The 27,352-nt window shown below is 47.8% G+C and overlaps 1 protein-coding gene and 1 long non-coding RNA gene across 5 annotated transcripts; one reads left to right on the top strand and one right to left on the bottom strand.

Moving 5' to 3' along the window:
• Positions 1-1,476: 1,476 nt before the first annotated feature.
• SCIMP (SLP adaptor and CSK interacting membrane protein) lies at positions 1,477-25,061 on the bottom strand. Of its 2 annotated transcripts, XM_005597701.4 has the most exons (5): positions 24,904-25,061; positions 11,532-11,655; positions 9,838-9,892; positions 6,853-6,926; positions 1,477-4,735 (listed from the first exon to the last, which is right to left on the bottom strand). In XM_005597701.4, exons 1-5 carry the CDS (start codon positions 24,910-24,912, stop codon positions 4,527-4,529), a joined length of 471 nt encoding a protein of 156 aa, XP_005597758.1. In that variant the 5' UTR covers positions 24,913-25,061; the 3' UTR covers positions 1,477-4,526. The 2 variants fall into 2 exon arrangements, with proteins under 2 accessions (XP_005597758.1, XP_070084094.1); XM_070227993.1 differs by lacking the exon at positions 24,904-25,061 and having other exon boundaries at positions 11,532-11,863.
• Positions 2,541-13,566, top strand: LOC138916309 (uncharacterized). Of its 3 annotated transcripts, none has more exons than XR_011423451.1 (3): positions 2,541-2,649; positions 7,076-7,221; positions 13,256-13,566. It is a non-coding gene; the product is annotated as an uncharacterized lncRNA (long non-coding RNA). The 3 variants fall into 3 exon arrangements; XR_011423453.1 differs by having other exon boundaries at positions 13,252-13,566; XR_011423452.1 differs by lacking the exons at positions 2,541-2,649; positions 7,076-7,221 and adding an exon at positions 9,146-9,279.
• Positions 25,062-27,352: the final 2,291 nt, after the last annotated feature.

Below are 27,352 nucleotides of genomic sequence, written 5' to 3'. Positions count from 1 at the left end.
CACCCTGTCCTTGGGTGACTTCAAGGTGAGTTGCAGACGTCGTGCACTTCCCCCTAAGTACTTGAGTGTGCCTGTCGCTAACTGGAGCTCGATATTTGTTCACAGTTTCTTCTTTCGGGGTAAAATTTACTTAGGTTGAAATGCAGAAATCTTGTGTGTATTCGCTGAATTTTAACAAATGCATACACCTGTGTAACCCACACCTGGAGGGCTTCTGGTGACCTCAGAGTGACAGGAAAGCCAAGGGCCCTGGCCTGAGATTTTATCCAAGGGGGTGGGGAAGAACCAGCCCGTCAGAGTGGGCTTCAAGGAGCAGCGGCGGGGAGGAGGTGGAGGGAGGAGAAAGCTCTCTGAGGACACCCAGCAGCCCCGCCTGTGCCAGGTCATGGGGACACTGCACCGTGAAGCCCCTGGAGCTCAGTCACTGGCGGCTCCTGATGCTGTTGCTATTGCCGTTCTGTTATTAACCTCATCTGACGGGCAGTCCCTTCTGCGTTATTATTGGTCAAAACCCTGTAGAAGAAGAAGGGTGAATGGTAGAATCTGGACACCACACCTCACCCTGAACTCCCCAACACATCTGAGATTGTAATGGAAAAAATAGTAAATAAAGAACAGTGTTATTTGCTAAAGTGAACTGACCCAGGGAGATGGCAGGCTGCCTATCCAGCAGCTATTCCCTCTTTTTTCCTTGAGGGCAAAGCCAACCTCCAGCCAGAAAGGCTGAAAATGCCCCATGTACACTCCCCAGCCTTTCCTATAGGTGGGCATGTGAACCAATCCAGGCCAATGAGACATTAGAGAGAGTTGCTGGGGGCTTCTGGGAAAGAATTTCCTCCCTAATAAAAAGAGCTACATGGGAGGAAATGCCCCTTTCCTTCCTAACTTTGTTTGTTATCATGTGAGGATGTGATGCTTGAAGCTATGGCAGCCGCCTTGCCACCATGAGGGTAAAGCTAAGAGAATCAAAGAAAAGTCAGTCCATACTCCTGAGTCTCAGAGTTGCTGAATTCTGGAGTGATTACCTCTAGGGTTCCTGATTTGCAGGGTCATAAATTCCTCACTGTTTAAGTTATCTTTAGTTGGAAAGCCTGTTCCTTGCAGCCCAAAGCATACTAACTAATACACATGATTTGTAAAATTTGTTGCTGGTAATGCTGGAGCATTTCCTGAAAACAATCTTATTTATACCACAAAGAAGATCAGAACTTTAACTATTTTAGAGAAAACTATAATCCACCAATTTGTGATATGAGTAAACCATCAGTTCTCAAAATAGTTAAGGTATCAGAACAGGAGTTGTTTTAAAATGATGGTTTTCGATATGCGTAGGGATGTCAACACCAACATAGTCATCTTCAGGCTCCATATGGCTCGGGATGGAAACTATCTTCTTATTTCTGACTTTATGAATATGTAGCTGGTAGCTGACTTAGGGTTTCCCGTAGGGCTAGAATACACAAAAAAAATCCTGAGAAATCTTAACATATTTAATTCTATCTTCCAAACTGGTAGCAATTTTTTTTAACCAAACTGGTAAAAACATGGCTTTATTACAGGTGTCCCGTACAAAATCTCAACCAAATTACACACGCCCAGACAGAAAGGGCTTGTCTGTTTGTTTTTGTCAAACTGACTGGTAGGTTTCCCGTTAATGTTCAAGATCCAGTAAGTATGTATTAAATGCCAGGGTCTGTGCTGGACGTTGGGAATATAGCAGTGAGCTAGGCAAGTTCCACCCCAAGGAGTCCCCAGATTAGAAAGGAGGATGGAAAAGTAGCCAGACAATTATAGCGCAGACGGAGAAGCGTTTCCACAGGGCCAAGTACAGGGAAGGGTGAGATCCCAGAGGACTTCATTCATTCATTCATTCATTCATTCAACATATTTGTTAAGCATCTCCAAAGTGTCTGGGCACTGTGCTGGGAACAGAGAAAACAACGGGGGAAAAAGAAACACAGTTCTTGCCCTCACGTTTTTCTCAGTCTAGGGGGGGAGAAAGACAGGTAAATGGGTAGTTACAGCGTGCTAATGCCATGAGAGGAGAGCACCTAAGTGAGCGCCAGACCCAAATTTGGGGGGTTGAGGAAAGGATCTAAGCAGATGATCAGAAGGTGAGGAAGAATGTTCCAGACAGAGGGGAGAGTACTGTGCCTAGCCACAGGGCCAGGAGAACCACAGATGAGGTCATTTCAAATGGCCGGAGCAAAAATTTGGGTGGAGTGGAAGTTGCCAGGGGGTGAGGAGGAGAAGGTCGGCAAGAGATAACCGGGGACGAGATCCTGACAAATCTGTAACCCACATGAAGGAGCTGGGCTTTTTCTGAGGATAATGGGGAAAGAGGAGAGTTAGCAAGGGAATGAAGTGGTCAGATGTTCACTTTAGAAGATCGCCGGCTGCCATGTAGCAAGGGGTTTGGAGGGCGAGACGCCAGGGCAGGAGGCCAGCGGGAGGCTGTCCTCTTGGCAAGTGCTGGCAATGGCCTGGCCTGGGAAGGGCGATGGAGACGTGGGGACTGACTGGAAACCTCCTCAAGCGGCACAGTCAGCAGGAGGCGGGAACACTGGAAGGAGGGACTCCGGACGGTGCGCTGGCCTCTGACTTCAGCAATTAAGAAGATAGCAGAGCACAAGAAGCCTGGAATTGGGGGTAGGTGATCAGCTCTTTTCAGTGTATATTGAACTCGAGGAGCCTCCGGGAGAAGCATATGGGGATGTCCTGGAGGCAGCCAGGTCTGCAACTGAGGAGAGAGAGCCTAGCTGGGGTCTGCGATTTGGAAGTCATCAGAGTAGAGGGGGCCCTGAGCCCATCGGTGAGATCCCTCCTGAGGGTTTAGAGTGAGATGAGGGCAGGGACTGGGACAGAACCCTGAGGAAGACCAGCATTGACGAGATGTTCAGAGAGAAAGGGGGCTCCCAAACAAGACTGAGACAGGCCAGACGGGCAGGAGGAGAATGAGGAGACGGTGGGGTCCCAGACACCAAGGAGGAGTTAACATTTACCTGGAATTTGTTTTTAACTTTTGTCATCGATGCAGATGGCTTACAGAAAATTTCTAAGAGGAGAGTATACATGCGAAATTCTTCTATCCTTTATCTTTTTTTTTCTATAATTTGGGAAAAGAGTCCTCTCTCTGGCTGGTGGAATATCAGAGTTCCATAAGACCAGTTAGTGAACCACTGGCCTGAAATAAGGAAGTACGACCATGCAGCTGGAGGTCTCCACAGCGTCTAGAAAGAGAGAAGCCGGGAGGAAGCACGTGTCCCCACTGGTCCAGCAGTGGTTGAGGGAGGAAGCCTCACTGTGGTGGGAACACAGTTTCCAATTCTCGAGGAGCAGCTCAGTCCAAGGGCCACGCCTGGGCCTTTTCACGGTTCATCGTGCTCTCCCTGCAAGCCTGCTCTTTTCTGGATTTCCCAGGGATTGCTTAGGAATCAGCCTCTTGTGAGTCTGGTTAGAAAGTGTCCAGTCCTAGGGCTCTAGGAAATGAGCTCGAAGGAAATGATGAAGCTGAGGAGCCTACGAAGTTGACCTGGGCCTTGGCAGCGAGAGCACTCGTTTACCGGACAGCAGCCCACTTCCCCAGCATCTCATTGACTGCGGCACATCGCACTGGAGTTTCTGCTTCCAGTGGCTCAGGAACAGTGATCTGGAAGGAAGGGGCTTGGCGCTGTTCTCATAGCACTTTATCCTAGGGAGGAGGCAGTAATGGAAATGATGGGGGAGGCCAGTGAGCCCCCTGAACTCTCATCTTGAGTTTGCCGTTTAATCTCCCTTTCTTTCTTGTTCCCCATGATTTTTCCTGGGGAAACCCACTTTTCCTATAGCTCCCGCAATGCACATATGGCAAAACGACACCTCCTTGTGTAACTTCTGTCCTTTGTTGACTGTTATGGGGCAACGGGGGAGCACAGGAGAAAAACCTCCTGTGAGAGCTTGAGTTTCCACGGTCAGTCTGGCCAAGGTCACAGAGAGGCACCGGGGTGTGGGCGTGTGCAGGTGGGGAGAGTTCACGTGAACAAAAAGCACTCCCTCCCTTGAAGAACCCAGAAGGCTTGACGCAGTTACTTGCGCACAAGAGCGCTCAGCTGTAACTACCACCCACAGCCCCTCAATGTGAGAAGTGGGTGGGGCGGGTGGGTACAAGACCGTTTGCTCAGTGAGGGCCGTGCTGGGGATGGGAACCCGAGAGGTTGTGTACAATCGAACCGCAAGATTTAAGATCACTTAGAACCACACAAACAAGGGAAGGAAACAAGGAAGAGTGCTGAGAACTGAGTGGTTTCTCACGGGTAGGAGCAGGGAACCGAAGTCCTCCCCGTGGGACTCGCTCAACAGAAGCTCAAGGTCTGGCTCCTCTGGGTCTTCAAGGCTGAGCATCTGCTTCTTTCCTCTGCCTGCGGTCATCTGATCGCTGACGCGCCTGTGTCTAAGGTTCAGGAAGTGCTTATCTTACAAAGCTTCGTAACATTGCCGCTGGCTTTCGGGACTGGGTATCTACTAAACTTCAACCACTCTTGATTGTTTTAAAATAAGTTGTGTGAACCTTCTTCAGCTGGCCAAAAAGGAGACATGGAGGTTTCTAAGTGATGCTTTTCCATGTTTTCAGGGATAGCAACATCGTCATAGTCTTCTTCAGGCTCAACATAGCTTGGGACGGAATTTACCTTCTTATTTCTAAGTTTATTTACCAGGGTGTATGTAGCTGGTGGCGGACTTGGGGTTTCCTGTGGGGCTAGAAAACACAAATAGGTCCTTAGATGCAAAGCTACTGTGTCTACATAATTTTGACCAAGTGGCTCAGTGTGATTTTCACGGGTTTTGGTGATCTTCCCACTTCTTGGTGGACCAGATCTCCATTTTGACACAGTCTCAGGATCACCCAAGTGAGTAAATGGCGAATATTGGTCGTACATCTTGACTCCATGTCCCTCTGCCTAAGACTGTACTGGAGGGGGAACCATGAAACAAAAGCTGAGATAAGAAACTGACCAGAGCCAGTTGCCAGATGAGTAGTGTTGTGTTTACAGATCCTAACTCTCCTAAGGAAGTGATACAAAACCGTATTTCCTTTTTGGCACATGCCTCCCAATGACTTACACTGTTCTCCAGAACTATCCGTAACTGCTCATGCACGAATCTCTCTGCTAAAAAGGAAGGGGACAGCTGTGTTTCTAAAGGCGGAATTAGTAGAGAACGCGTACATTGCAAGAGGACTGACGTGGCCAGACGAGGGCTGATGAAACAGCTCACTCCACCTTTGCTGGGGATCGGCACTGCCTCCACCGCAATCTCATCTTTTCCTAAGAGAACCTGAAAAACCACCACCGTTTCATTTCCTGCAGAACTCTGCAGTTAGACGGACCCAAGTTCATATTCCGGCTCCAGCAGTCACGAGCTGTGTGGCCGTGGGCGAGTCACTTAAGTCCTCTGTGTCTCAGTGTCCTCAACTGTCAAAGGGGAATAATAACGTACCTGCCTTGTAGAGTTGTTGCGAGGATTAAAGGAGACAACGCCTGTAAAAAGCCCAGTGTGGGGCCTGACACACAGTGCGTGCTCATTGAATGTCAGCTATTATTATTATTTATCCGCTCAATCAAAACATTCCTATTAATTATCTACTACGCCCCAGGCACTGTTCTTAGCGGTGGGTAAACAGGGGTGAACAAGATGAGAAAGGTTCCTATTTCCTGGAGTTTACATTTCTAGTGGAGGAGAGACAAAATGAATGAACGGATGATAACTAAATGACACAATTTTGGATAATTCCCATAAGTGTCATGGAAAATTAGCAGGATTACTTTAGATAGGGTGGTCAGGCATGGCCTCTTTGAGATGGTGACATCTGAGCTGCCACCTGAAGGATGAAGTAAAGCCAGCTTTGTGAAGAGCTTAAAGGACGTTCCAGTCAAGGGAACCAGGCAGTTTTTCTGATAGGAAGTGTGAGAGGCCCAGGGACACGCCTACGTTCCTTTTATTCATGCTCCAAGCTGGGATTTCAGTATGGATTTACACATCGAGTATCAGGAGCATTGGCACTTCTTCTGCCCCCTTTTAATTTAATCATCTTTTTTAAAGAGGATGCTGCCATCTGCAAATCCTAGTGTTATGGACTGAATGTTTGTGTCCCCACAAAATTCATACATTGACACTCCCTTCCTTCCTCCAACGAGTGTGGCCATATTTGGAGATGGGGCCTCTAAGGAGGTGATTAAGGTCAAATAAGAGTTGGGTCCTGGGGCCGGCCCGGTGGTGCAGCGGTTAAGTTCACACGTTCCGCTTCCCAGAGGCCCGGGGTTCGCCGGTTTGGATCCCGGGCGCGGACATGGCACCGCTTGGCAAAAGCCATGCTGTGGTAGGCGTCCCACATATAAAATAGAGGAAGATGGGGACAGGTGTTAGCTCAGGGCCAGTCTTCCTCAGCAAAAAGAGGAGGATTGGCAGTAGTTAGCTCAGGGCTAATCTTCCTCAAAAAAAAAAAAAAAAGAGTGGGGTCCTGATCCCATAGGACTAGTGTCCTTGTAAGAAGAGACATCAGAGAGCTCTCTCTCTCTCTTCTCTACCCCTCACCCCCCCCCCCCATCCCCATGCACACACTGAGGAAAGGCCACGTGAGGACACAGCAAGAAGGCAGCCCACTAAATGCCAGGAAGAGAGCCCTCACTAGAAGCCAAATCGGCTGGCATCTTGATCTTGGACTTCTAGCCTCCAGATCCATGAGAAAATAAATTTCTGTTGTTTAAGACACCCTGTCTATGGTATTTTGTTGTGGGCAGCCTGAGCTGACTAAGACCTTTGGATAAATGTGTTATCCTATCCCGAATGAAACTGTCATCAGCAAAATATACTCACAGGCACGTTCTGAAGACAGCAAACCCCGGGGTGGCAGGGGGGGTAATTGAACTGACGACTGATTAGTAACATTCCTGGGGAGAGAAAAAGGGGAGGAGTCAGGGTTTGGATTTGACTATGCCTGCCGTCAGCAGAGGTAAAGGAAAACATCAAAGCAAATGGACAGGGTTGAACATTCAAATCTTGGTCCCTAAAAATTGGCAGCATTTCCTTCCGTTTCTAGGTCTGGCATCCCATTTGTAACTGGCACTCGAAAGAAACCATTTCCTCCAGCCCAGGGACCCGCTGGATTTGAGAAGAAGCAGCTCTGGCCCTTAGAGCATGGAGCACATCTTCCTTTGTTCACTCGAGCTGGATGATGAGGGGGAGGTAAGCGCCAGGTGTATTTTGATTTGTAAACAGATATACTCCTAAAGCTATATGTACACACACCATGTGACAGCAGTTCCACCACTGGATATATACCCTACTGAACACCTGCTTGCATATGTTCACCAAGAGACATGTACCAGAATGTTCATAGTAGATTTATTCATAACAACCCCAGACTGGACACTGCCCAAATGTCCATCAGCAGCAGAATGGATGAATTCATCCTGGTATGCTCCCAGAGTGGAAGGCTCTATAGCAATGAGAATGAACAGTCTACAACCACACATGAGGACTCTCACAAAAAATGGCGAGCAAAAGAAGCCAAACATCAAATAAGACATACTGTCAAATCTCATTTATATAAAGCACAAACACAAGAAAAAACTAACCTATACTATTCCAGATAGTGGTTATCTTTGGGGTGTAATAGCTGAAAGGGAATAGAAGGTGTTGAGGTGCCAGTAATTTTGTTTCTTGATCTGGGTGCCAGCTACCTGGGCCCGTGTAGTTTGCAAAAACTCATTGAGTTGTACTCTTACCATAGCCAGCCCTGGTGGTCTAGTGATGAAGATTTGGTGCTCTCACCAACACAGCCTGGGTTCATTTCTTGGTCAGGGAACCACACCACCCATCTGTGGGCTGTCACACTGTGGTGGCTACATGTTGCTGTGATGCTGAAAGCTATGCCACCAGTGTTTCAAATACCAGCAGGGTCACCCATGATGGACAGGTTTCAGTGCTTCCAGACTAAGAGAGACTAGGAAGAAGGACCTGGCCATCTACTTCTGAAAATTGGCCATGAAAACCCTGTGAATAGCAGTGGAGCGCTATCTAACAGAGCTTTAGAAGGTGAGAGGACAGCACAGAAAGACTGGGCAGGGTTCTGCTCTGCTGTACACAGCGTCGCTAGAGTTTGAATCCACTCAATGACAATGGCAATAAACTCTTGCTGTGTGCACTTTTCTGTATTCATATTATACTTTGCTAAGAAGTTTTAACAAAAAGCCTCTTTACCTAGACCCCCATTTCCCTTCATGTACTCTGATTTCCAAAATGGTACTAGATTCTTCTGAGCCAAGTTTTGGCCTCCTGTATGTGGTTAAGTCCCCCTGGGAGTGTAAGCATATTTAGGTTGTTGGCATGAGTGGAGAAGGGGACACATGGCAAGAGCTCCATTGGTCGCTTCTCTCTACCCCCCTCCCTGACCATGGCTCTTCCCATGAGAAGAGGAAATTTATCTGACTTTGGGAAAGATCCAGCTCCTCCCACTTTCTCCTGCAGAGCCAGCCTAACTTCAAAAAGCATATATTCTGCTCGGGTCTTTGTCATCAGAGAAAGGGGCTGCCCTGCCGGGGAGACCTGAGATCTCCAGGGCTGCCTGTGCACTGTGCAGGAAAGTTTGCTTGGCTTTGAATGAGGAAATTCACTTGCTCATGGAGAAGAGTCACCTTCTGCAATGCCAGTTTGATTCTCGATAAAGGCAATATTTTGGGTCTCGAACTGCATGACACATTTGTCTTACTCTTCAAGGAGATCAGAATTGGTGGGGAAGAGGTCTATTATTTGCTGGATCCTTTGAGCCCTAACAAAAGTCATTTTAGAAAAACAGATTTTGTTTCAGATAGTGAGTACATTCCAAAGAAAGGACTGGACTTTGACCAGCTCCTGGGAGGTAACCTCTAAGCTCTTAAAATATCCTGCCTGATAAGAATGTCTTTGTATACCTGGGGCTTTGGGCCAGCCAGATAGTTTATGCTAATAAGCTGATTGAGGGGGAATGCCTGCTTGTGTTTGCCTGGGGTCCTAGGTCATACTGTAGCCGTTTGGCCTCTGGAGGGGCTGGAGACTGAGAGGCTAAAGTAGGTGATGAGCGCACTTTGTGCTAATGTGACTGACCGACCGCCAACAAAAACCCTAGACACTAAGGCTCAGGTGACCTTCTCTGCTTGGTAATGCTTCGCATGCTGATGTTGGGAGAATTAAGTGCGGTCTGTGTGATTTCACCAGGAGAGGACAACTGGAAGCTTGCACCTGGTTTCTCCTGGACTCCACCCTGTAAGCCTTTTCCATTTTCTGGGTTTAATCTGTATCCTTTTGCTGTAATAATCCATAACTGTGAATATAATAGCTTTTCTGGGTCCTGTGAGTCCTTCTAGCGAATCATCAAGCCTAAAGGTGGTCTTGGGGACCTCAACACAGATGGCAATCATAAAGCCCCAAACAGAGCACAAAATGCAAAAGTAAAGCCAATGGCCTATTTTTGTTCAACCCAATTGCTTTTAGAAGACTAGACTTGTAATCCAAATAAAGAAAGGAAAAGCAGCCCTAACACTGAGTGGTGGGCCCAGAACACAACGCCCAACCTGTGACCTCTATCAAACCAGATGAGACAAGGAGGACCTGGAGAGCAGAGAGAGCCAGATGGGGCCCTGAACCCCCAAAGCCCTGAGACCTTTCCGCTTAAAGAGGGGAGAGTTGGCAGATGTGACATTTCACCTGCTCCATGGGAAGAGTGGGTGTTTCACTCTTACTAACACACCAGCGTAGGTGCAGGAGTGGAAGTGAATGGGCGGTTCTCAAAATTAAAAAGCAGAAGGATTTCACCCCACTTACTCATACATCTTTTCTTCATCTTGTTTCACGGGCCTGGCAATTTCAAATTTCTTGCCTAAGGAAAAAAAATAAGCATATTCATTTAGGAAGAATTAGCAAAAGCTGTGATTTTAGAGTTTAGAAGTCCTCAGACACCAGGAGGGGTCAGGACATGTAGAAGGAGAATCATCAAGAGGAAACAGACTTAGGGACACAGACCAATAAGTGGTGGAGCCAGAATTGAACCTGGGCTACCTGACCACAGAGCTTTGGGCTAAGCCTTCGAGGGTAGGACCATGCGTGCTGTGTTTATTTCCTCACTGCCTGTTATCATGCCTGGTGGGTAGTTGACATTCAGAAATATTGGCTGAATAAACAACCAAAAGTGTGGCTGGGAGGAAATGAGATAAAGAATGGGAAAAGCAGTTTGTAAACTGTTACATGCTGGATGTATAAGTTATTATTAATCATAACCTGCTTTTTAATAGGAGTGGGTTAAGATAAAAGAGAATAGGTAAAGTTTTGGTTCAGGGTCATACATTTGTCCCTATCTGAGAATGAAACCTTCTAAGACGGCAAATGGATAGAGGACTATAGGGGCCAGAATACACTTTTTGTATTAATAAAAACTAATTACCATCAAGGGGTGGAGGGGAAAGAACATTGAACAGGGAGCCCACTTTCTGGTCCCAACTCTGCCACTAGCCCCTATGAGACCTTAACCAAGGCTTCACCTCTCTCTGAATCTTAATTTTCTTGTTATCTAAAAAGAGATCGAGAAGAATGACAAGAAGATTTCACTTCTTGGGCAGTCCTGTCTTTCACCACTGGGCTGAGCAGGATTCTGAGGCTGTGTCTAGATGCGACTGGAGGACAGTGCCTTAATCTCGGAGGGATGTCTGCCTGGGTGCCCCAGGGGAAGGTGGCTGTGCCTTTCAGAGTGTTTACCGTCCCCAGGTGTACTCCAGGCTCAGGTCATCATGTAAAGGGATAAGATCTCAAGAAAACACAGAGTTGAATCAAGGATATCATGTTTCTGGAGATGAATAGCAAGATGGAAAACCTACTCATAGATAGTCTAAAGTTAACCTCCAGGTAGCTGCTTATTTATGTCTGAGGATGTCAAGAACCAGTGGCCAAGGTGGATATAATACCAGAAATTCAGAGTATTATCTTAGAGTAGGTGATCATGGTGGCCAAACATGTCGATCATGGATTGAGTCCATTTTTCATACCTCAAGACAGTTTTTTTTAAACCTCTTTATTGAGGTATGATTGACATACAAAAAGCTGTACACATTTAATATGTACAACAAATATACAACTTGATGAGTTTGGAATCAAGACAGTTTTTGACTTTTCATGGACTTGTGCTCTCTTTTGACTCTAAGAGATAAGACGCTATAATCAGCAGCCACTCTGGAGAAAGAAAACACTGGAGCATAGTGTGCCTTGAAACAGATTCTGCTTTCACCCAAGCCCTTGGGGCTGGAAGATTAGTTAACCTTGGGGATTAGTTAACTTCCCTCCCTTCACTATGCAGATGGGGAAACTGAGGCCCAGAGATACAAGTTAGGAGCAGGGCTGGGACTCAAACCCAGAAAGCATGATGCTTACTTCAACGTTCAGCCTCTACAGGCGCAGATCTAATCTTGCCCTAAAGGAGCCCTATGTTCTGATAACCACTGCTCCTCTCCCCTCCCCCTGGCCATTACCTTGTCTAAGCAGCAACCTACAGACACAGTACAGGATGATGCTCAGGCCCGTGGAGACAATGATGATGGTCACAGCTAAGATGATCCAGAAATTTCTCTTCCACCAATCCATTTCAGTGGAAACCTGAGACGAATAGAGATAGAGGAATGAGGCATGAGTGAAAGGCACCCAGGGCTGGTGGGGGCAGTTAGCTACCACGTTGTAGAGAGACATCTGCTTAGGGATCAGGCGGGTGCTGGTTCACAGTCAGACTTTGCCGACTAGCAGCTGGGAGACCTCAGGCAAGTCACTCGACCCTCTCCGAGATTCTGCGTTCTCATCTGCAAGATAGGCGTGATACCATCTACCACTTCACAGGGGATTTATGAGGATTGGAGATAAGACAGGTACTTACGAGGCACTCTAGAAATGGTAGACAGAATCAATGCTCTTTCTCATATTGTCAAACATGCGGCAGGAGGAGGAAATGCCATTTAAAGCAATAACTGACTACTGTCCTTGTTTTTATAACAAGGCGGCAGAGTAGACTTAATTCATAACAGGGGAGATAGAACTTCGAGAGTTTGTTTTGGTTTTTCTTTTGAGGTGGGGGTTAGGAAAATGCCTTGCTGGATCTCTGTGAGTGAGGCATGGTCAGAAGGGGGACGGTGAAGATGCAAAGCAACCTGAATTGGTGTGCACGAGAAAAGTAACAGGAATTTGGGGGCTGAAGCCTGGCCGGCTGGTGAGGAGGAGAGTCGGGGAAGAGGGTAGCAGCAGAGAGAGAGCTCAAGAAGAGCGTAGATCTGAAATGTCCTCCCCATAAAAAAGCAATGGTTATTGGGTGTCAGGATGGGGGTGGTAGCTAACCTATGGCGGTAATCATATTAAAACATATAAGTGGTATCAAGTCAACACCTTGTGCACCTTAAACTTACACAGTGTTATAGTCACTTATATCCCAATAAAGCTGGGAAAAAAGGAAGAACAGAGCAGAAAGTCCCCACAATGGACAATGACCAGTGCATTTGTAGAAGTTCTGTATAACATTCTGTCTCCAGTTGCTGCCTGTATAATGCTGTGTTGCAATCTTCTGTTGCCATCAAATTTCCAATTAAATTGCACAACAAAAACTTGTATGAACAGAGCTGGGGGAGAAATGACATGTGTACAGTGGTTTTCCAAGCCAGGGGTGACACGTGGGCAAGCAGAGCGAAGAGCAGCTGCCAGGCACCAAGTGACAGTGGGGAACAGACTGCAGGACAGACTCAGAGGAGCAGCCTCCAGGAACGCAAGGAACTCTTGGGGAGGGGCTGGGCTCCTCTCATCCGTGGAATGGATACTTTGCCAGTCCATTTGTGTATTAAAATAAAAATGATCCTTGAGGGCTGGGAGATATCTTGACATATGCTGGTTATATGAGAATCAACTTCCTGTGTCACCACTTAGTCAGTGGAAATTCACCCATGCATGTTTGGGTGGTGCCATTTCTGATTCATGCTTTTGAGTAATATTAATGATATAAACAGGGACCCAGGCAGGTGGAAGAGGAATAGGGGCAAAATGAGGCTACTGCTAAAGCCATTATTTCTACAAAAACCTTCTAACTTGGCTTACTCTGTAAACATGTGTTTGTATTACTAACTTGGTGTCTTCATTTATTTGTTGTTATATCATGATTTGGATTTTAGTTCCAAATTTTGTTTATTTTATTTTATTTATTTAATTTTATTTTTTGAGGAAGATTAGCCCCGAGCTAACATCTGCTGCCAATCCTCCTCTTTTTGCTGAGGAAGACCGGCCCTGAGCTAACATCTGTACTCATCTTCCTCTACTTTATATGTGGGACGCCTACCAGAGCATGGCTTGTCAAGCGGTGCCATGTCTGCACCCAGGATCCGAACCGGCGAACCCTGGGCCGCTGAAGCGGAACATGTGAACTTAACTGCTGTGCCACCGGGCCGGCCCCCAAATTTTGTTTATTTTAGTGAAAGTTTGGTTTCATCAAATATAACATTCTTTGGCTATTAATAAAGTTATATGTGGCAAAATCAATCATGTGTAATCATGTGTTACTTTTTAGCTCAACATTATGCTTTTGTCATTTATCCACGTTGGTGGATGTGCTGGGGATTTACACTTAAAAGGAAGTGTCAGCCACCCAGGTTAACTCGCCCCCAAAGCATGTACAGGCAGAGGTTTTGTTGTAGATCACCTTTTCAGGATGCACAAAAGAAAGCAGTAGAGAAAGAAGAGCAAAGGGAAAGAGAAAAACCATGGAGACTGGAAACTTGGCTTTCAGTAGGGGCCTGGAAAATTTCGTTTAGCCGGGCCCAATGAAGTCAAAGGGCACTGGCCTTGAGAAGACACTACATATCAGCAGGAAACCTCTGTTCAACAAACCTAAATTGGAATCTCACCTTCTTTACCTCTGGGGAACCAGATGGATGGGTGGATGGATGGAGGAAGGGAGGGATGGATGGATGGATGGATGGATGGATGGATGGATAGATAGATAGATAGATAAATAGATAGATAGACAGATAGATGGATGGATGGATAGAATTTTCTTCCTTCCATTTTCTCATTCTTGTCTCTTATTCAAATATTTGTCTCCTGATTTTTGGTCTAATTTTCCTCTCATATTTTCTATCTCTTTGTCTTCTTGTTTTCCTCTTGAAGGATTTCTCCAAAAAGCAACATAAACATACTCTTTTTTGTTTTTTTTTTTTGTGAGGAAGATCGTCGTTGAGCTAACATCTGTGCCAATCTTCCTCTGCTTTATGTGGGATGCTGCCACAGCGTGGCTTGACGAGCGCTGCTAGGGATCGAAATCTGCAAACCCCGGGCTGCCGAAGCAGAGCATGCAAACTTAACCACTATGCCACTGGGCCGCCCCATAAACATACTCTTTAGAGCTGTAGAAGTAAATACCAAGACACAAGAGTTAAAAGCTGTCGCATCTGAGGAGTAGGACTGGTTGGAAGGATGGAAGTGGGAAGACAGGGTGCTGTAACTTTCCACCATGTACCCTCTGAATCAGCTGACTTTTTAACTATTTGCATTCACTTTGATAAAACTGAAAAAAGAGTCAATCAACCATGTAGCGTAGCTTCCACGAAAAACCACTGCTCAGATTTCAAGTTCAAAGAAATTTCATTCGTACCAGTTTCCTAGGGAAGAAAGAGGAAGTAGAATGATGTCAGAAAGTAAAACTATGGGTCACTCTTCAGAACCACATAGAGTGATAAGTATTTTGTAGTTTTGTTCTTATAAATCGAATGGATTTGATTTGCCATCAGATGTTTCAAGGGTATTCAGGGCACCAAGCAGTTTGCAAGTGCGTTCTCATCTCTCACCTCATTTCATCCTCCCCACTACATTCTTTTCCAGACAGGGAGCTGAGATTGAGGTGAAATGATCTGCTCAAGACCTCCAGGTAGGAAGGAGGGTGGAATGGCTGTCTCTCTATGTCACAGGGCCCTCCTCTGTTGATGTTAGGTCATGATGCCCCTGAGTCACCAAGGAAAGGCCAAATGGGGTTCAGGATATCTTACTTAAGGGGAGCATTGCTGTGGTAGTGATATGGTGGTGTGAAGGGCCAAAGAATTCCGCAGAATGAATGATCAGGGCCCACAGTTGCAAATCAAAGTCCCAAGTTCCCCACATTCTAAGACCAGAGAAACAGCACTCTTCCCCATGGATTGCTGAGAAATGCCTCTTAGAACTAAAAAAAGCTTATCTTTCTGGGAGACCGCGGCAGGGAGAGTGGGTCCCCAAGAGAATCACATACCATTCCCAGTTGGATGTCCTCTGGGCTACCAGCCTAGTTTCATGGCCAGGGTGCCACCAGAGAGGGGAGAGGAGCTCTGGAGAGAGATGGCAGGAAGTACAGCCAGTGGCGTGGGGGTGGGGGGGTGGGCACGGCGGTGGGTGTGTAATGGCTGCATGATCAAGTTCGGGCCCTAGAAAGGTGTGGAAGCTGAATCCTACCTGTGTCAGCAGACCTGGAACAGATAAGATTGTGGGATGCAGGCCCCCGAGAGCTCCTGAAGCATGGCCAAAGGAGAGTTTGCATGAGAAGATGCTGACAGTCAGCCCAAAGATGCAGGTGAGTCTCTCAAGGGACCACAAGGGACCTCTCAAGGGCCAGGGGTTGAGTCTCCACCCAACAACACAAAGTAGATCCACAGGAATGGTCCACTGATGAGAGACTTCCCGTAGAAAGCTGTTTATCCCTGTCTTTCCACCGCAATCCAGTACCAGGGAAGTAAGGCAGGCAAGGAGGGCTGGGGATGCTGAGGCAGCCCCACCTCTCTCCACTCCCCTCACTGGGGCCAAGGGTGGAGCTTTGAGTCAAAGACTGAAGTTTTAAAATGAGCATGACTAAAATTTTAAAACTGAAATGAGTCTGCTTGACAATCAAAAGTAACTTGAAAGTTTTGGAATTGGACTGAAACGTCCTTGGGGGAGGCCACTTCCCAATGGAACAAGTGCGAGGCCAGGCAGCAGCATTGTGAGAAACAAACCGTATTCGTTTCCTGTGGTTGCGCTAACAAATGACCACAAATGGAGTGGCTTAAAACAACACAAATGTGTTGTCTTACAGTTCTGGAGGTCAGAAGTCCAGCATGATGTCACTGGGCTGAAACTGAAGTGTGGGCAGGGCTGTGTGCCTTCTGGAGGCTCCACTGGAGAAGCCATTTCCTTGTTCTTTTCAGCTCCTGGAAGCCACTCATGTTCCTTGGCTCATGGCCCTTTCCTCCATCTTATAGCCAGCAATGTCGCATCCGTCTGACAGATAATTATTCCATAGTCACATCTCCCTCTGACCTCCTCTTCTGCCTCTCTCTCCCGTTTATAAGGACTCTTGTGATCACATTGGGTCCACCCGGATAATCCAGAGTCATCTCCCCATCTCCGGGTCACCTGATTAGGAAACTTAATTCCACCTGCAACCTTAATTCTCCTTCGCCATGTAATCTGGCAAATCCACAGCTCTGGGGATTGGGATGTAGGCGTCGTGGGGTAGGCGGGCTCACCACGCAAACCACTTCAAGCTCATACCTCCAGGAGACTCTTTAGTTAAAGTGGTTCCATGAGTTTATATATTGTAAAAATTTATTTTTTCCTTCTTTTTCGTTTTTAAAGATTTTTTTTTTCCTTTTTCTCCCCAAAGCCACCCAGTACATAGTTGTATATTCTTCGTTGTGGGTCCTTCTAGTTGTGGCATGTGGGACGCCGCCTCAGCGTGGTTTGATGGGCAGTGCCATGTCCGCGCCCAGGATTCGAACCAATGAAACACTGGGCCGCCTGCAGCGGAACGCATGAACTTAACCACTCGGCCACGGGGCCAGCCCCCATTTTTTTTCTTCTATTGATGTCTCCGGAAGGAAAGGGGAAAAAAAGTGAGTGGCAATTCTTCTATCTTTGACTGGAAATCTACCACATAGTGTCTGACGTTGCTGACCCAGTCAAGAAGCGTGGGGACCTGCCACACGGTTGGGGACAGACACTATTTAACATAGACAGGTCTCTGTTTCTGGGAGGAGACACTGCCACATGGGAGGGAAAATCTGTTTTCAAGAGTTTGAGAACATAGAAATGTTTTCAAGGGTCGGCCCCGTGGCCGAGTGGTTAAGTTTGCGCGCTCCGATTCTGAGGCCCAGGGTTTTGCCAGTTCGGATCCTGGGTGCGGACACGGCACCGCTCATCAAGCCACGCTGAGGTGACATCCCACATGCCACAACTAGAAGGACCCACAACTAAAGATACACAGCTACGTACCGGGGGGCTTTGGGGAGAAAAAAGGGAAAAAAGTAAAATAAAATAAATGTAAAAAAGAAAGAAAGAAGGAAATGTTCTCAAGGCAGGACTCGGGCTCGGAAATAAAGCAGGGCCATGTGAGCCAGAGTGGGGTCCCACGGTTCAGTATAGACAAGATGAGGGTAGGGTCTAATGTGGGGCCAGAGCTGGTCTAACCTCGAACCATAGGTTAGCAGGTCCCAGGGCGTGTGGGGATGAGGGACTGAGTCCACAGGTACAGGTGTCTGGGTCCCAGCTGCCCGGAGGGGGTCAGGGAGCTGCAGAGCCTGACCTCAGTCTCAGTCAACTGGGGGAGCATTTGGAGGACACCACGCGTGGAGGAAAGAAGAGTGAGAGGAACTATGGGAACTCCCTTTGCTTATCAGTTATCCAGTACCTGGGTGCGTCAGGCCCTGGGCCAAGAACTTGAGGAATATTGGAAGTTTCCAACCCTGCCTGAACCCTGGAGTCATCTGGGGAGCCTGAAAAACTGCTGCTGTTTGCACTCCATCAGATACTCTGATTCTGTGGACCTGGGGTGGGGCCTGGCCAGTGGGGTTTTGTTTGTTTGTTTTAAGAAAGTTCTCCAGATGATTCAATAGGAAGCCAGGTTGAGGACCAGTGATATACGTGTTATCACTTAATCCTTATTGTCACCTAGCAGAGAGCTATTATTACTCCTATTTGACAAATGAAGAAATAGAACTCAGAGAGATTAAGCAATTTGCTAAAGGCAACACAGCTAGAAATTGACTAACCTAAGACTGCAGCTCAGCCCAATTTCACGCCAAAGTTCACGTCCTTTTTACTTTGCCAGGCTGACACTAACCTAATAAATATTTCTTTTCATAACAGAACTGAAAGCAGAAGCCTCGTTCAAGAACTTCCAATATTGGCAAGACCTCAGCCCTTAGCTGTAACTTGTTCCACATAATAAGCAGCCCAGTATTAAAATGCACTTTAGAAAAGTAACATGCATCATGTGCTAACTTACCACAAGTTCTAAGTACTCTATGTGCCCAGTCTCATTTAATCCTTACAAAGGCTCTCTCAGGCAGGTTGTAGTTACTATCCCATTTTACAGATAAGAAAACTGAGGCTTAGGAGAGCCCAATAACTTGCCCAAGATTGCAGAGCTAGTAAGTGGAAAAATCAGACAGCAAACCCAGGCCTCTCTGACTCCAGGGCCCTAACTTGTGCCAGGCAGGCCCGGGCTTTGGGAAATGGATTGCAATGCGGATACCAGGGTCCCACTCCCTATCCACTCCCAATTCTAATTTGTAGGTCTGGTGTGGGACTCTGGCATCGGCATTTTAATAAGCACTCAAGGTGGTTCCCGGGCCTCGGGGAGGAACCCTGCCTCCAGCCAGTCTGCAGAGGCCCCAGCTGGGGCAGGTGGGAAGGCTGGAAGCTGGTTCCCTACAACGGTCAAAGGCAGTAGCAGCAGCAGCTGGGGGGAGTAAAAGGCACTAAAAAAGACTCCTTGAACCCAAATACCTTTCCCGTTTGCTTGTCACAGTGCCTGGAATTTCATCATCAATAAGTCACTTCTCTCCAGAGCAGAGTTCCATGCCCTCCTCTCCCCACTTCCCCTCCAATTAAACTCATTTGCCTGGGTGTGCCAGACATTGAGGAAGAGAAACTGATTCTTACTAGCGTGTGAACGAGTTCATTGGATCCTCAGGATTCCTTCTCTGGGCCATTGGTAGGAGCAGGGGGATCCCGGGACCTCGCCCAAAGGCCTTAGAGGACAGGCATAACTGAATACAATAGGAACGGAGACCCAAAGACCCCGTTGTCCAAACATTGTCCTCCTTGCTTGTTGTCCCCTCCCTGCCCAGGAGCTCAGTGCACCTGTACTCCCTTTCCCCATCTCTCCCTAGTCATTCTGCCCTCAGGACAGACTCTGAATCTCACTCACTCTGTAAACTCCATGTCTGATAACAGCTTAGAGGGGGCTCCCTGGTCAGTGTGAGGGAAGCTCAGAAGGCAGGGGAAGCTTGAATTTCAAGAAGGGAGGAAACCGAGGTTGAGGAAAGGTTGCTTGTTTAGAATACGAGAGACTTCAGTGTGTTGATAAACTATGAAGGGCCAGCAGAGAGGACGAGGATGAAATACAGAGATAGGAGGGAGAGCTGAAGTGAGATCCGAAGAAGAGCAGAGGAGAGACCTTCGTGGGCACAGATGGAAGAATGAGCTTTGGAACGGGAACAAGGGTTGAGACAGGGGTGAGCCCGACGGGGCGTGGGACAGGAAGTGGAGAGCTTACACCCAAGCTCCCATTCTCTCTGGAGTAGGAGGCAAAGTCAACGGGCTGGGGGCTGGGTGCTGGGTGCTGGGTGGGACAGGGTAGGGTGGGGTGGGAGGCAGACCCCCGCAATGTGCTGTGATCAAGATGCAAAATGCATTTTTCTTCTGAGCCCACGTACTCTTACCATGACGGCTGTCTCTTGGTTTATTTGTCCATTGTCTGTCTCTCACACTGGTGTGTAAGCTCCACGAGAGCAAGGGCCTACCTCTCTCTTTACCACTGTTTCCAGTGCCTAGACCTCCACCTGGAACCCGGTGGGCACTCCATATGTTTCTGTGAATATGTGAATGAATGGCTGATGCCTCTGCCTCTCTCCTTGGCTACTAGTGGACTTGCCTTCTGATAAGCAGGGTGATAGGCAGTTTGGATCCGGGGTCTGAAATTCAAGCGCTGTGCATTCTAACTAAAGCACCTCACCTGGACACATGACCTGGGCAGGCTTCCTGCTCTCCATGTGCCATCGGCTGCTGGCGTGAAGCAGCTGGCTGGGAAGCAGAGGCCTTGCGAGTGTTGGGGGCTGGAGTTCCAGCCTCTCTCTTATTTCTCCCCGTTCCTCCAATAACCTAGGACATTCTCCACCAGTAGCAATTCTGAGTGTGTCAGAGTGGGAGGCACTTACTCAGAGTAAGGGCAACCACCAGCCCAGCCCCAACTTTCACTTCCTCCAAAGGCATTTCTGGGCATTCAGCAAAAGATATCATGCTCACCATCCATTGCTGGGAATTCCAGAGACTGTGGGTTTGTTCCACATTTGGGTATTTTTTTTATAACCAAGATCCTCAGAGGAAGAAATACAATTTACAGTGTGACAGCTTCTCATATAGTCACATAAATGAGCAAGTTTCACAAAATGTCTTGATGACACAAGATGCACTCCAACATTTTCTCACCTATTTGAGCCTATGTCCTGAAAAAAAGTACTGAGTGTAAGCCCCTAAATTTATTTCAAAACCAACTCATGGTCATGTCCTGTATATTGAAAAACTTGAGTTTCTCTTATGAAAAATAAGTGCTCTGAAATAGCCGTGAGTCCCGAAAGGTGTGGGTAGAATGCAAGGATCGGGGGAACATTAGAGTTTCAGAAAGTTGGAGTCAGAAGAGCCCTCGAAAAAGCCTCTGTTGGAAGAGGCAGATTTGCACACCGCTCAGCAGGAAGCTGGAGAGACCTGGATTCCACTCTAGCTCCTTGCTCTCTGCTGTTAATGGCTGTGCGGCCTCCGACACAGACCCCCTTACCTAAGGCTGGCACTGTCCACGACAGCAGCCACTGACCCCATGAGTCTATGGACCACTTGCTGGTGGCAGGCTGGAGCTGAAGTGTGCTGTACGTGTAAACTGCACACTGGATTTTAAAGACTCAGTATGGAAAGAAGAATGTAAAGATTGCATCAATAAATGTTTATATCGATTACATGTTGAAATGATGTTTTCGATATACTGGGTTAAGTTAAATGTATAATTAAAATGAAATTCAGCTTTTTTTTCTTTTCTTTTTCTTTTTCCTCCACTTGAAATTTTTCCCCCTCTGCCCTGCTTACACTCAGATTCTTAGGATCAACCATCTGGGCATGTTGTACTCAAGGATGTCAGCTCCAAAAATGTAAAACTGTACAAAAATAGAATGGAACTCAACAGAAGAATGAGTAAACAGACATTTCATAGTTATGCAAAGAAATGCTACCCAGAAATTTTAAACAAATGAATTTCTGATACACACAACAACGTAGATGAATCTCGACCATATAACATTCGGTGAGGGGAGCCAGATACAGGAGGGGACAACCTGTAGGAGTCTCTCTGTATGCAGTTCAAGAACGCGCTATACTGTCTGGTGATGGAAACCCCGTAGCGGTTGCTATGGGGGAGGAAAGAGTCTGGTTAGAAAGAGGCAAGAGAAATTTCTGGGGTAAAGTTTCTACATCTTGTTTGGGGCAATGGTTAGAGTATATACAATTGTCAAACGTACTGAACTGTATTGAACACTTAAGACATGCATTTTATTACTATTAATGATACGTCATTAGAAAATAAAAACGAAAAACAGAATGAGATGCCTTTAAAGGACTTAGCTGGCTGGGCAGGGAATGAAGTTTGCTGGCAGGAACTGGAGACTGTTGAATTCTTCTGCATCTTGGGGGAGAATTCGGGGTGCTAGGGGAGAAGGGGACGAGGAGGAATGGGAGAAGGAGAGGAAGGGGAGCCATCCGGATGGTACAGAAGTGGAAGAAGAGACTGGTGGGAAATGCTCAGGGATGGGGCGGCCAAGACACTTTAAGAACAGGGCGGTATTATGTTCAGCGTGCACTTGTCTACATCGCTGCATTCGGAACCTCTCAGTGGCCCCTGCAAAATCTTTAGTAAAGCCTCCTGCCTCTGCCAGCGCTCTGGTGAGCAGTCTTGTTTTGAGTATGGGGAAGCAAGAAAGGGGCTGAGTTTCACCCCTGGGTCAGTGCAGTCTGAGGCTCACCCGCAGGGGCTCGGAGGCAGTGTCAATCATGGGAAAGAGTTGGCCTCCTGGGGAACCCACAGTTTTGAACTTCGAACTTCAGCAGGGCGTGGAACAAGGGTTTGAGCTGCTCTCTACCTAGATCTCGAGGGTCTGGGAGGCCGTAGGTAATATTTAGGCTACCCTTGCAAGTCAGCATGAGCAGTTCTTGCCCAAATTCACCTCCAGTTCCCAGACTGTCACTGCCCGTGCTCGGTGAGGCCAAGTTCCCACCTGACTTCCTCGCTGATGTCAGCCCCAGAAATGGCCGTGTGGATAGTTGATGGCAACTTAAAATCCACGTGTGCACAGGGAAGGGCAGGGCAGCGTGACTAAAAGGAGTCCAGCCTCTCTTCTCCCTCTCTCTGTCCCCCCATTTCTGTGAAAGGCTGAGTATAAATGCAAGAGGACTAAGAAGAGGGTGAGCTGAACACGCCCTTTTTGGCTTTGCAGAGCTGTGCTGATGGCCGGGCTTGCTTTAGAGCAATGGCTGATTGCACTGATAACGGCTCTCAGGTTAGTCTTGCGTCTGATTTATCTCATTACAGGACTCGACTCTGTTCGTACGTGCTCGCCCATCATAGTTTATTGCTCCCCTGGCATATTTGTTGGCCAACAGATAGAAACTACATGTATTGGCTAGTAAAAATGAAAAATAATGATAAAAGCCTATTCTGGCGAAGTTGTGGTGAAACGGATCCTTCCACATGGCCAGTGGCAGTATACACTGATTTAAAAAAAGGTTTTTGAAAGCAAATGGTAACATATTTTAAAAAATGGTCATATCCTTTGAGTGCATAGTATCATTTTTAGAAATCTAGCCTAAGAAGCAATCCAGAGGAAGTGATACCTAAATGCATAAGTGTTTACCTCACTATAGATAAACAGAGAGCTACCTAGCAAACTGTGGGGGTTGGGGAAGAAAATTCCGGAAGGGCCACCTGATGGGATAGAATGCAGCAATTGAGTGATAGGAAGAAAACATCGTGAGAGGACTACTTGGAAAGCACTTAAAATGAAAAAGGCAGAATACAGCATTGTGTCTCTGCCGCAGCCACATCTTCACACAATGCGACCTGAGAGTGTGGTTGGAGAAAACTGGGAGAAAACACGGAAAAAAGATCTTGACTTTTTAGTGTGTGAGAGTAGGATCTATCTTTCTTTCTCTACTACTCGGCCTTGCGGTGAAGCAGAAAATAAACGCATTTTCAAAAATTTAGGAATCATATCTTAAAAGAGCTCCTGCTGCCTGCTCCCAGAGAAGTCACTTTTCTGGTATTTCCGAGATGCTTGCTGTGATGTGTTCGCCCTTAGCTGAGCCTTCTAGATTTGCAGATTATTCAAGCTTCCTAGTAAGTTTATCCCGGGATTTCTACAACCCAGAAGTCCTTCCTGGGGTTCAACCGCAAGTTGTCTCTTGCGGTTGCCAACTTTTCTTATTTGTTTGGTTCTAAGAATGTGGAGGAAAACTCAAAACCTGTCATTCAGTGGCTGTCTGGCAATAATGCTGGTGTTGTAAGTGGGTAGAGTGGCCTGGGGATGCCTGTGCCTCCACGACAGCAGTGAAGTCTAAATTTCTATTTCTAGAATGTATTTACATCAAAATAAAACAATGATAACTTTTCTTTTTTTTGAGGAAGATTAGCCCTGACCTAAGATCTGCTGCCAATCTTTTTTTTTTTTTTTTTTTTGCTGAGGAAGACTGGCCGTGAGCTAATATCCTTGTTCATTTTCCTCTACTTTATATGTGGGACGCCTACCACAGCATGGCTTGTCAAGCGGTGCCATGTCCATACCTAGGATCCGAACCAGTGAATCCCAGGCCACTGAAGTGGAATGTGCGCACTTAACCACTGTGCCACCGGCCTGGTCCCAATAACAACTTTTCAAAATATCCATGCCTAGGAAAAAAGACTAGAAGGCAAAACACCAAGGACTTTACCGCAGTTGTTGTGAGGGGGCGGGAGTGGGATTTGAGGTCATTGTTCTCCCCATTTCTCGGCAGTTTTATAATTTTCAGAGAGGAAACAAAAGATCCTAGAAAAATGAAAAGAAGCTCCCAGGCCTCATCTTCTCTAGGCTTAGCAGCCCCCTTTCGATGCTCCCTCAGAGGTCCCTGCGTGCAAAGGGGCCAGGAAAGGGAGTGGCTTTAGGGACAAGTGATGCGTGAGAAGTCAGAAGTGGAAGTGACAAAGCCGACCCCAGGTCTCCTCTGTGGTAATTTTCCAGAGGGCAGGAGCAGATGACTCAACCAAGATCTGACCCCAGCCCCACACACCTGGATCCCGATGCCGTTGGAAGGCAGGATGCCTTATAAATAAATAAATCCCTGAAGACCAGAGAGGCAGTGACAAAGACACCAAAGCTGGTGGTGTTCCAGCTTCTTCATCCGAGGGCTCCAAAGTGTAGACCAAAGTTGACATGGAGTCAATGCCTCAACCCCCACCCCTGCTCCAGCACCCGCCCATTAGGGTCCTGTCACGTATCAGTCACCAATCTCGCCATCAGAGTCCAGAGAGTGAGAACAGCCCCTCTACAGTACACACATCTCACTCCGGGTCCTTAAGTCATTTCAGCCTGCGAGGTGGGTTCTTCATCACCGCAACACACACACACACACACAAGAGAACGGAGGCTCGGAGGGGTGAAGGGATGCTGAGGTCATCCGGTCGGTGACCGGCAGAGTGGACTTTTCAAGGCCAGTGTCTCTCCAACTCCACCCAGCCGTCGTACCAAGACCCCAGCCCAAGCCCAGGTGGCCACTCACACTGACACACGCTCAGATGCTTACCTTGGCCATCAGGGTGACCAGATGTGAGTGGCTGAGGAGACAGCAGTGTCCCGAGTGCGGTGGCTCAGGCACAGCTGGTGAGAGACGTCCTTGCCCACAGACCTTCCACCCACCACAGAGCAGTGAACGCCAGCTTGTCCACACTTCCCCTTTCTGCTCAGCCCACCGGGGAGAGGCCCAGGCGCCACCACCAGGCAGCCAATGTCTGTTCCTGGGAGGCCACTCTTTAGGCTTTCTGGGACCCAGAATCTTCTCACTGTCCCTTGTGCTCCCGCAAGGCCCACCAGAGGACCATCCTGGTGTGGAAGGGTCAGGCCCCAGGGTACAGACTTGGCAGCATATGGCAGGGGTGGGGGTGGCGGTGTCCCCACAGACGAGCCCGTCCTGAGCATTCCTGGAACTCCGGAGGTGTGAGAGGACCCCCTCCCACCCAGAGACAGATCTGGGTAAGAAACCAGCTCATGTGTGACTAACACACCATCCCACAAGGAAAGGAGCTCTTGCCAACCCCGGGGAACCATGGAACGGCCGACCCAGCTTCTGCTCAGGGAGGTGAGGGAAAAGCTCCTGTTTCTAAGGGTGTGTAACAGGCCGCATCAAGAAATGGGTCCAGGGGTTAAGTTTGCGTGCTCTGCTTCAGTGGCCCGGAGTTTCGTGCGTTTGGATCCTGGGTGCGGACACGGCACCGCTCATCAGGCCATGCTGGGGTGGCGTCCCACATAGCACAACCAGAGGCACTCACGAGTAGAATACACAACTACGTACTGGGGGGATTTGGGAAGAAAAAGCAGAAAAAAAAAAAAGAAAAGGATTGGCAACAGATGTTAGCTCAGGTGCCAATCTTAAAAAACAAAGAAAAGAAAAGAAATGGGTCCAGTTGACCATTTTGACTGAATTGGGTCCCTCCCCAAAACAATACAAGCCAGAGTTCCCAGTAAGGCTCATGGCTCCTAAAATGGGGGCCGGGGTGGGGAAACCAATCAACCATTTTGTTGAATTGACTGTTGTGACCGAAATGAGCGGTCATGCCGGTAAAAATAGCTAAACTTGCGTGCGTTGCGTCTGCTCGGAGGGAACAAGTTATTCTCGGCGAGAGTGATGACACCTGGGATGTCTGGTGTTTAACAACCGGCTCTCAAGAAAGAAAAGATTCCTGATGTGTAGTGTTTGCTAATTTCCGTGATGTAAGTTTTCCCGCCGTGGCCACTTTCAAGCTACCAACAGGACGTCACGGGGCTTGGAACTGGAAGGAAATGTGCACCATCAGCTGCACAGGAGTGACAAATCCCATTACTGAGCACCTGCTGGGGACCCGGGCCTGAAACCTGTGTTTTCCATGCCTGATCTCACCTCCTCTCACTTACCTGGAAGGTTATCATCTCCATTTTGCAGGTAGGAACATCGGGGCTCTGGGAGGTCACATCATCAATCTACTCTTTGGTTTGTTTTCCATTGATTCATCCAGTAAACGATTCCGCTAAGCCCTTGGATGGCCCTGTTCAGCTGGGATACAGCGAACTTGCTAGAACTATTGTTTCTCTCAACGCATTTTGCACAGCAAGTCCACGCCTGGGGTGTTGGGAGGTCAGAATTCCAGGCTCAGTTTGTCAACAACTTCCTAGATGAATCTTCCCCTCTCTGAGCCTCAGTTTCCTCGTTTGTAAAATGGAAGACTGATGAAGATCCAGGTGCTCCAAGGGTGGTGCCACGGATCTCTCTTCTGTTATTGTCTGCTCTCCCAAGCTGGGACAGGGGGCTCCTCTCCACTCCCCAACCACGGCACCCAGCACAGTCCTGGGCACGGCAGAAAATGCCTCATGGGTACATGTTGACTGAAAACAGAGCCAGGTCATCCACAGAGAGAAGTGGGTTACTCACACAGAAGGAGGCCACTTCATTCTAGCAAACGTGAGGGCCTACTTTGCTAGGCCCTGTGCTGGGCAGTGAGGGCCAGAGAGAAGGAAGAATCAGACCCAGCGCCTGCCCTCAGGGAGGTCTCTCAGGGTGTAGGAGGAAAGTGAAGACAGAATACATTGCAGGTGAAGTTCAACGCCCTTCACTTTGTGCCAGGCCCGGTGCTCACAAGCCTCTACTTGGAGCTGAGCTGTCATGGTCCCGGTGGAGCCCATGTTCTCCGGGAGAGAAGGGCACGTAAGTGATTACTACTGAAAACAATGAATGCTGGCACCGTGGGAGCACAGAACCGGGAGGGCTGGGAGAATACTAGCAGCAGCATTTGAAGTGGGCCTTGAAGGATGTGCGGGAGCTCAGCAAGTGGAGAGAATGTGGATAGACCAAGCCAGAGCATCTGGAGAGTAGCAGAGGGTTGTGTAGTTGACCCAGAGCAAATGTGTTAGCAGAGGGAGGCCTGAAGGCAAAGTTTAGGGCCCCACACCAGGGCACCTGGACCTGCCCACTTCCTTGCCACCCACACTCTTCCCCTGGCTCC

This window comes from Equus caballus, chromosome 11 (assembly GCF_041296265.1).
Source record: "Equus caballus isolate H_3958 breed thoroughbred chromosome 11, TB-T2T, whole genome shotgun sequence".
NCBI lineage: Eukaryota > Metazoa > Chordata > Mammalia > Perissodactyla > Equidae > Equus > Equus caballus.
The sequence above is the reverse complement of the archived record's forward strand: the minus strand, read 5'-3'. Positions and strand labels throughout refer to the sequence as shown.